This window comes from Oratosquilla oratoria, chromosome 32 (assembly GCF_046742065.1).
Source record: "Oratosquilla oratoria isolate Oo_2021 chromosome 32, ASM4674206v1, whole genome shotgun sequence".
NCBI lineage: Eukaryota > Metazoa > Arthropoda > Malacostraca > Stomatopoda > Squillidae > Oratosquilla > Oratosquilla oratoria.
This window is the reverse complement of record NC_134808.1, coordinates 6437164-6449440: the sequence shown is the minus strand read 5'-3', so window position 1 is coordinate 6449440 and position 12277 is coordinate 6437164. Positions and strand designations below refer to the sequence as shown.

The 12277-nt window shown below is 36.8% G+C and overlaps 1 protein-coding gene across 1 annotated transcript in view; it reads right to left on the bottom strand.

The window, feature by feature from the left end:
- LOC143017605 (larval cuticle protein 2-like) overlaps nucleotides 1–11132 on the bottom strand; it is a 12941-nt gene extending 1809 nt beyond the window's left edge. Inside the window, exon 1 of the mRNA XM_076172390.1 lies at nucleotides 10889–11132. Coding sequence (XP_076028505.1) covers nucleotides 10889–10945 — 57 coding nt within the window. The 5' untranslated portion in view covers nucleotides 10946–11132. The remainder of the gene's footprint in view (nucleotides 1–10888) is intronic.
- Between the last annotated feature and the right edge of the window lie 1145 nt (nucleotides 11133–12277).

The following is a 12277-nucleotide window of genomic DNA, read 5'->3' as shown; positions in this document are numbered from 1 at the left end:
ATTTCTTCTCTGTGGAATAACACTCCATCTTCTTTAAAACCTATCTATTTCTCACTGAATCCTAAATGTCTAGACATACAAATAACAATCTGTATTCTGTCTGATTCTACTTTTTCTATTGTAAATTCAGCTCCAAAGCCTGCTATTTTACATATTTATATAATGATTTTGCTGTCACTCATGTTCTCGAGCTTGAATCGTTCAAGTTTTCAACCCTGTGACTAAAGAAAAGAATAAGAAAAAAGTTTCATTATTTTACTAAATGCTATAAGGGTTCTATGTTCACTCTCTTTGCTCTGAAGTTTCTTCGTTAAGAGCTGTGTTAAGAACTTTCTGAATTGAATAGTACAAATAACATTCTAGTACCTGACTTCAGAAGAGACAATTTTGAAAAGCTGAAGAAATATTTAGGACAACTGGTCGCATACGAGGTCAGCCCGGAGGACAATGGTAGAGTCAGTTGTCTAGATGAAAACTATAGTGAGGTCAGCTACGCGGTCAGCCCGGAGGTCATTCGCGCAGTCAGGTGTCTAGACCTAGGCTGTGTCACGGAAGGAGGTATGCAATCCACACGTCAGGTCACATACAAGCCTGAAGCCAACAGCAGGGTCAGCAGTCTTGATTAAATGTACAGTGACTTTGCCGCTTTGATTATGTGCGCGCAGAGTAAACTTATTTCCCCCAAAACAATTAGGTCGAATATTAATACTCCCAAATGGATGACGGTTAGGTTGAAAAATTAAAACAGAAAAAAAAACCGGGAAAACACACCTTAGATTTAAGTATAAGGATATGGCTAGATTGGTCAAAAAGCACACGCACAGTGAAATGCATCTACAAAATTAAGGTTACCAGGCAAGCAAGATCCAAACCAAAGCGTTTATTTCATCTCTACAGAACAAAATATAAGTAAAGGGTAGGTCCAATTAAAAACGACGAAGATGTCTTGATAAGTTCAAAGGGAAAAATGAGTTAAGGGTTTAATAAATATTTTATCGCGGTATTTACAAAGGAGAGGTTAGATATGGTACCTAACTGCTTCCTTGATTTTTAATGGAGATGAAGGAAGTAGAACAACATCAGCATTAGTAATGTAGAAGTAATCAAACAGATTGATAGACTTAAATTTACAAAATTCCCGGGTCCAGATGAAAAATTTTTGAGAGAGCTTAAAGAGTGTAAATTCTAAATCTGCGACCAGTTAACTGAAATATTTGATAAGTCGGTAGACACTGGACTCGTGCCTATTTCTTGGGGGCAGGCAAACATTGTTCCTGTTTTCAAAAAGGGTGATGAATAGCCTATGCATAACTACAGGCCAAGCAGTTTGACGTCGGTTATAGGTAAAATACTAGAATCAATAGTAGTTAATAAAATCAGAGATCACATCGAGAGACATAATTTGATTCATGATTCACAGCATGGTTCTCCAAGGGTAAGTTATGTGTAATTAATCTTCTATCTTTTTACATTAATGTCTACAAGGCGATAGATCATAATGATAGTTACGATGTTATTTACTTTGACTTTAGCAAAGCGTTCGACATTGTGCCCATGACATTGGAGGAAAAGTATTTGAATAGATTAGAGTATGGATCAGTGACAGAATACAGCGGGTCATCATTAACGATGGGAGTGTTACCAGTGGAGTCCCCCAGAGCTCGGTTTTGGGTCCTTTATTGTTCATTGTGTACATAAACGACTTTGACAATAGAATTATTGATGATTTTAGTAATTTTGCGAACGACACTAAAATAGGACGCATAATGAGTTCAGGAAAAAACGCAGGGATACTGCAAAAAAATCTTAACAATTTGTTCGCATGGTTGGTGAAATGTCAAATGAACTTCAATATCTCAAAGTTTAGTGTATTAAACTTAAGTTTACACAGCCCAAAAAGCAGATATGACTTAGATAACACCTTTTTAGAGAAAATAGACTGTAAGAGAGACTTGGGAGTGCAAGTGAGTCCTGACTCCAAATCTAGGAAAGAGTGCATTGGAGCCAGGAATAGAGTTAATACAGCATTAAGTTTCACTGCTAGGCCCGTTACGAATAAAAGTGTAGATGTAGTTACCAAACTCTATCAAGCGTTAGTTAGACCCATCCTGGACTATGCGGTACAATTTTGGTCTCCGTCCTATAGAATGGATATTAATTCACTAGAATCTGTACAGATGAGAATGACCAAAATTATACATGAACCCAAAAAATCACCTTACGAGGACAAGCTTAGGCACCTTAACTTACACTTTCTGGAAAGACATTGAATGAGAGGTGATCTAATAAAAGTGTTCAAGTGGACCAAGGGCTTTAACAAGGGTGGTGTAAACATGGTCATCATATTAAGACAACAGGAGAGGACTCGCAGTAATTGATTTTAGTTGGACAGTCTTATATTCAAGGAGGAAACAGGCAATAACTTGTTTGCCAACAGAGTGGTCAACAAATGAAATAGACTTAAGTAACTATGTAGTGAGCGCTGAGACTATCGATCGTCTTAAGAAAAGGTTAGATATCTTTATGAATGAGGGTGATTGGTGTTAATGGACATGGATCTGCCTAGTGTAGGCCTTATGTCTTTTGTAGCCTCCTTCTTTCTTATAGTCTTATATTATGTCAATAGCTGTGTGACTCCCCTAATTAGGAGACCACGGAACATCATACTCCATTCCAATAAGAAAGTACTCTCGATTCCTGCCGTGGAGCTCGGTACAGTTGGTAGTCCTGCAGACCCCTGCTCCACACAAGCACCAGCGACACGCAAATTCCTCACCTCCTTCAGAATAGGTTACTTTTCTCCACTTTTTCATAAGATAGGAAATTTTGGTTTCGATCATTAGAAAAAGCCGTCATTCTACAACTATAAAAAAAAATTGTAGGGTAAGAAACTAAGTGTGTAGGAAAATGGCAGTTGCTGACAAATCTGTTGAACTAAACACCATGTGAGGACGGAGCCTTTACTAAATAAGTACGACGTTTCGCTTGGTATAACTTTTTTAAGTACCTAGTCGTAACACACATGACTGAGATTAAATAAAAAGAGCTGGAGGAACGGGGGAAGAGGGATCACTGAATACTAGGAAAGGTTAGGGAGAAGATAGACCAAATGTCTTGGAACAGGAAAGGTTGAAAGATTAAGGATAAGATGGAACAATTGGCTGGGTGGACATTAACTCATAAACCGAGGAACAAAAGAAAGAAGAAAATAAGAAGGATGAGCAATTGTCTACTGAGGAAAAAGGGGGATTTTGGAGGGCAACTAGGGGTATCTTAAATTATGTTGACAATGGGTATTGAAGGAATTAGGAAGGGTGAGATATTGAACATGCCCCTATTTTCTTTAATTGTGTTGGTTCCTTGTATGATGGCTGCTTTCAAACATTTTCTATGCATCTTGTCGGGTTCACGTACCAGAAGTTCTGCATTTTCCCAGTCCATCAAGTGGTTGCTACTGTTCCTGTGTGCAACACACGCATTGGTGGCCTTCCAGAATCTTAATGCCCTATTTTCTGCATTTATTTACAAGGAAATCTGGACATTTTAATTTTGGAAAAGTTTCCCTGATATACGTGCACTCTTCTTCTAAATATTCTTCACTGCATATTCTTAGTGCCCTAAGGAAGAATCCTATCACTATTCCTTTCTTGATCCTGATGCCATGGTGGGAAAAGAAATTAATTAAATCGTTTTTGTTAGTACCTCCTGGATGACGGGTCATCCCTGCACCTTGTCCACTGCCCTGGGTCAGAGGCAGTGTCACAAGTCACAGCACATCCATAGCAAGGCCGCTTCATTAAATCGGCGACACCCCCTCTCCGTCCCCCACATGTATAGACAAACTCAAAGTTAATAAAACACCAGGGCCTGACGGTTGGCATCCAAGAATCTTAAAGGAAATGAAAAATGAGATTGTTGTTCCATTAGAAATTATTTTCAAGAAATCCATCATATCCGGAGATGTCCCAAGAGAATGGAAGCTAGCTAACGTTACTCCCATATTCAAAAAAGGTGAAAAAAAGAAACCAAATAACTATAGGCCTATAAGTTTGACTTCAATCGTAGGAAAAATAATGGAAACTATCATCAGAGATGCTATCGAACATCATTTAGAAAGTAACCGTTTGATAAATGATAGCCAGCATGGTTTCAGACGGAAACGTTCTTGCGTGACTAACTTACTCGAATTCTACAACACAGTTATCTCGAATTATGACAAAAGAAACAATATAGATTTAGTATATCTAGACTTTGCAAAAGCTTTTGATACCGTCCCACACGAAAGACTACTTACTAAATTAGCTTTGCATGGAATAAGTGGTAGCCTATTAGGTTGGACTAGTAATTGGTTGAATGATCGAAAACAGAGAGTTGTTTTAAATGGAAAAACTTCTGAATGGAAAAGTGTTGCAAGTGGAGTTCCTCAGGGTTCCGTTCTTGGGCCACTTCTATTCATAGTATATATAAATGATATAGACCATGGACTAAAATCTACTGTTTCCAAATTTGCTGATGATACAAAACTGTGCAGAGTGGCAAATGATCACTCAAACCAATTAGATATTCAAGAAGATTTAGATCAATTACAGCAATGGTCTGAAAAGTGGCCAATGAAATTTAACACAAGTAAATGCAAGGTAATGCACATAGGTAAAAATAACAGTAAGTACGATTACAAGTTATTTGGAAATTCGTTAACAAAAGTGGATAGTGAAAAAGATCTCGGCGTAATTATCAGTAACGACCTCAAATCATCCAAGCAGTGTATTTCAGCCTCTGAGAAAGCGAATAAGATTCTAGGACTGATTGCGCGATCTTTTGACTTCAAAAGTCCATCACTCATTAACAAGCTATATAAATCGTTAGTTCGTCCACATTTGGAATATGCTGTTTCCGTATGGTCACCGAATCTCATTAAAGACATTGACAGATTGGAAAGAGTACAACGGCGAGCCACAAAACTGATTCCAAATATCAAAAATAAATCATACGAAAATCGACTAAAACATATGAATCTGTTTTCCCTAAAAAAGCGTAGACTCAGAGGTGACTTGATACAGGTCTTTAAAATTCTAAAGGGAATTGACAACATCAAAAGTGACCAAATTTTTACATTGAATGAGAATCAGACAAGAAACAGTGGTCTCAAACTGTCCGGAAATAGATTCAATTTGGAAGTAGGTAGAAACAACTTTGCCAACCGTGTAGTTAATGAATGGAATAAACTTCCTGCACAGGTAGTGCAATGTAGTTCAGTTCAAAGCTTTAAGAATCATTTAGATAAATACCTAAGTAAGATGCTGTAATGATTATAATTTATCTTATATTATTTGTTTTTGTTTTGTTATCATTTGTCTGTCTGATTTTTTTTTATTATTAGTTATATGTCAATTTATTATTATTTACTATTTACCTGTTTGTTTATTATTTAACTATACCTATGCATTTATTTATGTATTTTATTTGTTATTTACATTATCATAATTTTTATTTACTATTTTATCATTAATATGATTTTTTTTTTTTTTTTTTTGCATCCGACCTAGATATGGATCAAAAGGTCTCCTGTCGGTATTCTCCGCCTTTGTAATCCTTTGAGAAGACGGAGAGAAATCCCCTCGGCCTGCGTCAAATTTTTCTCACACATACTACCTCACCCCCCATCCCCCCACCCATTCCACCTCATGCATCACAACATCATCAATATACAACCATTCTCCACTCACCCCTGTCTTCTGTCCTCTCCCGTCCTTCATCAACAGACATTCCCCTCTTCCCCAAAGCCCCCTTCACCCCATCCATCCATCTCATCTTAGGACGTTCCCTCATGTTCACTCCCTCCATATCTGCCTTCCATACCTCTTTTACTAGTCTTTCTTCACTCATTCTTTCCATGTGTCCAAACCATCCTAATACTCTTTCATCAACCAGGAGATGCTAAGATAAGAGGGAGGGTGGAGGGGAGTGGAGTATATTTAGGGATGGAATGGGTGGGAATGATTTTATGCCCTTTTCTTTTTGGCTACCTCCCTTGAAAGGGGAAAAAAGCCTTGGTATATGTATGTATGTTTTTGTTAGTGAGTTTTCTATATAACTTAAATTGCAGGTGGTTACCATGTTTTGAGATGTGAGTTTCTAAGAGAGGAAGGGAATCGTTAGTTTCTTCTTCTAGGGAAAACTGAATGCAGTTTGGAAGCAATGAAGATCAAATCGCCTGGGTGTGATGAGCAGGATATCACAGGTAACATGCTCGGGAACGATGTCAGCAAAAGGACCTGCTTCTAAAAATTCCATAAACACATTGTCAAGGAATGCACTCAACGCAGAACCAATGGCCATGCCAAATGTCTGGTGTAAATAGCGGTTCTGGAACTTAAAATAGTTGAATTCTACAGAAAGTTTGATCAAATCGACAAAGTCGTTAGGGGGCAGGGTGCAGGGGTAAGTCGATTTTCTCTTCCTTGATTTTGTCTCTAAGGGGCTCTATTGCCTTATCAGGTGGAACATATGTGACCCATAAGGTTAGTTATATGGAGTAAACCCCACAGAATAGCAGGTACTTTGGCCAGACACCTGTCCCCTTTCCTGGGAACCATCAGTGGAGCACATCTCAGACACTCGGAAGACCTACTGGACAGAATCCAAGATATCTCTCCCCGCAACAAGAAGTTGGTTAGTCTGGACTTAAAAAGCTTTTTAACGAGCGCGCGCGTGTGTGTGTATGTGTGTATGTGTGTGTGTGTGTGTGTGTGTGTGTGTGTGTGTGTGTGTGTGTGTGTGTGTGTGTGTGTGTGTGTGTGTGTGTGTGTGTGTGTGTGTGTGTGTGTGTGTGTGTGTGTGTGTGTGTGTGTGTGTGTGTGTGTATGTGTGATTGTGTGCGTGCGTGCGTGTGTGTGTGTGTGTGTGTGTGTGTGTGTGTGTGTGTGTGTGTGTGTGTGTGTGTGTGTGTGTGTGTGTGTGTGTGTGTGTGTGTGTGTGTGTGTGTGTGTGTGTGTTTACCAAGTTGTATTTTACCTAGCTGTATTATACAGGAAGGGAGCTATTCACGTGATGACCCGTCTTTGTATCTTTCAGCATCAAGTTTTTTTCTTAAAATCTTGAGTAGTATTTGCACACACTGTTTCTTTATCTAAGTTATTCCATATATCCAGCACTCTGTGTGGGAAGCTATTCTTTTTCCGATCTCTTCTGTAGTTGTCCTTTTTGAGTTTCTTTTCATGACCTCTTGTTTTTCCATTGTCATTTTTAGTAAAGCTTTTCTGTCAAAGATTTCCATTCCTTTCATAATTCTAAATATAGTCAGCAGATCACTTCTTTCTCTTCTTTGCTCTAGCGTTGGTAGTTCTAATTTCGATAATCTTTGTTTGTATGTTAATTTGGAAAGAGCTGGTGCCAACTTTGTTGTTGTTCTCTGTATTCTTTCTAGTTTTGTTATATTCTTTTTAGCACTGGGTGTCCATAGTGTCGCTGCATATTCCGGTTTTGGTCTAATCAATATGACTAATATTTTTTAATAATTTCTTCAGCCAAGTATTCAAATACTACCATTGACCTTGGTAGGTTGACCTTGGTAGGTTGTAGGTTTCACCGACTATTTTGTTTATATGTCTATCCGGTGTCATGTCTTTGTTGATTATCACTCCAAGACCCCTTTCCAAGTGCACTTTTTTTATTTCTTTTTCAACAATTTTGATTTTTTTTTAATTCTGTTTCTGCTTCTTCCAAACTCCATTATGCTACACTTCTTGATATTGAAGTTCATTTCCCATTTTTGAGTCCATTTCCAGATTTTGTCCAGGTCTGATTGAAATGAGTCACAGTCCTCTTCTGTTGATACTTTCTTTAATATTTTTGCGTTATATGCGAAGAAATCCATATAACATTCAACACCTTCGTCCATGTCGTTTATGTATATGGCAAACATGATTGGAGCCAGCACTGACCATTGTGGAACACCACTTATCATTTCTTCCCATTTCAAGTATTTGTCTCTAATTACTAACCTCATTTTTCTCCCAGTCAGGAAATCTTTCATCCATTCTAATAAATTACCTGCAATGCCACCTATTGATTCTAATTTTCCTATTAATTTCTTTTGTGGTACTTTGTCAAATGCCTTTTGTAGATCTAGATAGGCACAGTCTGCCCATCCATCTCTCCCATCTATTATATCTATTAGTCTTGAATAGAAGCAGATTAGGTTTGTTGTACATGATCTTCACTGTCTAAATCCAAATTAGCTCGGATTTAGTGTAGATTTTTCTTCCAGATATTTAACCCATCTACTTTTGATCACCTTTTCACATATTCTAACTACTGTGCTTGTTAGGGAGACCGGTCTGTAGTTATTTGGATTTTTCTTGTTTCCTCCTTTATATATTGGTACAATGTTTGCATTTTTCCAGTCTTGTGGTACTTTTCCTTCTTTGGGCGAGTATTTGATTATAGTGTGTATTATATATGTTAATTCTTCTACTCATTCCTTCAGTATCCAATTTACAATTCCATCTGGACCATGCGATTTTCTAACGTCAAGGTTTTTTATTTGGTCACTGATTTCCTTTTTTGTTAGTTATTTCTTTCATTTAGGGAGATTTCTGTCTCTCTATTCCCTCACAGTTAAGTGTGTTGTCAATTGTGAATACGGATTTGAAGTGGTTACTCATAACTTCTGCCATTTCTTGTTCTTCTGTGTATTCATGACTTCCTTGGCGCATTTTTTCTATTTCTTGTTTGTTTTTTAGTTTACCGTTCACATATCTATAAAACAGTTTCGGTTGTTCCTTGCATTTTTCTATTATTTCCTTTTCATAATTTCTCTTTTCTTCTCTGCGTATTTTTACATAATCATTTCTTAGTTTGATGTATGTTTACCATTTGCTTTTTTTTTATTTTTCCAGGCTTTGTCTCTTTTATCCTTGGCTTCACTACATTTTTGTTGTACCAGTTGTTTATGTATATTCTTTCTTGCTTTTGTTGTGGAACATATTTGATCACACCCTAATTATAAATTTCTTTTAGTATATTCCATTTCTCTAAGTTTCTCAAAATTCGTTTTGTTATACATTGGTCTTCCTATTCTATATTTCTCATTTCTTCTTAGGTCTATTTGCTCTTTTATTTCGAATTCTATTAGTACATGGTCGCTCTTTCCTAATGGTGTTTTGCAATCTATTCTGTCTACATTTTCAGGTTCCGATATAAGTACTAAATCCAGTCTCGAAGGTTCCTCACTGTTTCTGTATCTGGTATTTTTCTTTATCCATTGAGTCATTGTATATTCAATGGTCATATCGAGTAGCATGCTGCCCATATGTCCTCTCCACCCCTCAATGCCATTTTGTCCCAACATATTTCTTTTGAATTAAAATCTCCCATAATTACTGTATTTCCTCTTTCTTTTAATATATCAGTTAGTTCATGTTTAGTATCCAACAATTTGGAATGATCATGTTCTGTCTAGGCCTGTATTTTAGGGGGCACATACACTACTACAATTTTTCTACTTTTCATGTGGTTGTTTTCTATTTTTATCATCATTGACTCTACATTGTTTTTTCCTTCTGTTAACTTTATCACATTTAAGTCTTTCTTGGTCAGAAATAGTACTCCGCCTCCTTGTTTTTCTTTCTATGCTTCATCCAGCAGTTGTATAGACCTTGTCCCACAGTGTTAGGTGTTAGATTCCCTTTCAATTTAGTTTCCACTATTCCCAATATGTCCGGCTTTTCTGATGCCAGATAATCACTCAGTTCATTCAGTCCTGAGATCATTCCATCAATGTTGGTATAGGCTAATATTTTTCCTTTCTCTTCTTTTTTTATCTGTTTTGTTTCCTTCTTCGTGATATACCATTTTCTCAGCCTCAGGTCCATCACTTAAGAAAAAAAAAATCATTCTTTTCATTCTCGGTTCTCTTTTCATTCTTTTCCTTCGCTTCACTTCTAAGCTCCTTTTCTTTTTCTCTTTCATCTTCACTCATTTCTTTCTTTATCCATACGTTTTTGTGATTTTCACTATTTGCTAGTTTTGCTGTTTTGGAAAGTACTTCCTCTGATATCAAGTGTGACCTAAGTTTTACTTTTAGTGGCCTATATTGTTTATCTCTTGAGTATCTACCCATCCTATATGTTTCCTCGATTTCTTTCTCCAGGGTTTGATTCTCCTCTTGAATTTCCTTCAGAATCTCTTTTGCGATATCTTTTTCTTCTCTTTCTCTCTGATACCTAGGAACATCATGCTTTTCTTTAATACCATAAATCACTATACATCTTTTTTTATCCAAATTTTTAGTCAAATTTCCTTTCTCTTTAATCACTTGGATTACCGTTTCTTTTGCATTCTCCTTAACTTGTTGTTCCACTATTTTCTTGAAAGATAATTCTTTACTTTCCTGTTCCACCTTCCACTGTTTCTTAATTTCTTCAACGTCATTTTATTCTTATTTTTTTTAACTTTTCTTCCACTTTCTCAGTCACCGCCTGTATTTGACCATTCATCTCTTTCTTTAATGCCTCATTCCTATTCATATCTTCATTTTTCAGTCTTATATCTTCTCCCTTTATCCTATTCAGTTCCATTTTCAATTCAACTATTTCCCTATTATTTGCTTCATTGGCTTTTCTATATAGCTACTTCCTTATATATACTTTTGCATTCACTTCTCAGATCAATTATTTAATCTAACAACTCATTTATTTCTCTATTTCTTATAATATTTCTAAACCTAGGTACTCTATCCGTGTCTAGCTCTCTATATATATTACTATTTTCTCTATTAAACTCCGAGAAGACACCTCTATCCAATCTTTGGTGTGTTTTAGGGGTCTCATTCAGACACGTTTTTTTTTAACTACACCAAGTGGGGACTCTATTGTACAGTACTTACGTCAAGACTTCGCTTTGCAGTTTTCTTATCACTGAATTCTTCGTTTATTTCATCCATTGTTGTCACTGATCTTGTAATTATAATAACTGAACTAAGATACAAAGACTACATTTCGGTCACAATAATTCCGACACTCCCTTCCCGTATGTAAATAACCAGGCAGCTGTTGGTTGGTTCCAAAATCGTTCCAAAATCGTTCGTCGTCAACTCGCTCGGTTTGGAGCGTGTTTTGGGACGTCCTTCCTCGACCACTGCTCGCTGAATTGTGTGTGTGTGTGTGTGTGTGTGTGTGTGTGTGTGTGTGTGTGTGTGTGTGTGTGTGTGTGTGTGTGTGTGTGTGTGTGTGTGTGTGTGTGTGTGTGTGTGTGTGTGTGTGTGTGTGTGTGTGTGCGTGCGTGTGTGTGTGTGTGTGTGTGTGTGTGTGTATGTGTGTGTGTGTGTGTGTGTGTGTGTGTGTGTGTGTGTGTGTGTGTGTGTGTGTGTGTGTGTCAATACTAATCCCTGTGGGACACCACTAATCACTTCTTCCCAAGTAGAACTCTTATCTCTAAGCACTACTCTTTTTTTTTTTCGATGCAAGAAATCACCCATCCATGTCAATAGCTTTTCCTGTATCCCTTCTATGGATTCCAGTTTTCTTAATAATGAATTTGTGTGCTGCTTAATTTTTTTTTTTTCTTTTTTTTTGTAAATCTAGGGAAGCACAATCAGCCCACATTTCCCTTTCTTGTATCATATTCATTAGTCTTGAATAGAAACAGATCAAATTTGTAGTACATGATATTCCCTCTTTAAATCCGAATTGTCTCGGGTTTAGTATATTGTTTTCCACCAGATATTTTGTTCATCTATCTTTAATAACTTTTTCACAAAATTTGCCTACTGTACGTGTAAAAGAGACCGGTCTGTAATTTGTTGGATATTCCTTGTTTTCCCCTTTATATATTGTTTTCCTTCTTTTTGTGAGCAGCTAATTTCCTTATATACTTTTTCTATTAGTTCATCTATACTTTCTTTTAGTATCCAGTTTGCAATTCCACTCGGGCCGTGCGATTTCCTGACATCAAGTTTTATCATTTGGTCCATTATTTCTTTTCTTATTACAATTATTTCTCACTTCTTTCATTCCTATGCTGTATATTTTCTCCAGTGAACACAGACTTGAAGTGTTTGTTCATGATTTCAGCCATTTCTATATCTTCTGTGTATTCTATGTTCCCCTGGCGTAATTTTACTATTTCCTGTTTGCTTTTTAGTTTACTGTTCACATATCTGTAAAATAATTTTGGTTGGTCCTTACATTTTTCTATTATCCTTTTTTCATAGTTTCTTTTTTCCTACCTGCGTACTTTTACGTATTCATTCCTTAGATTGATATATGTTTGCCAC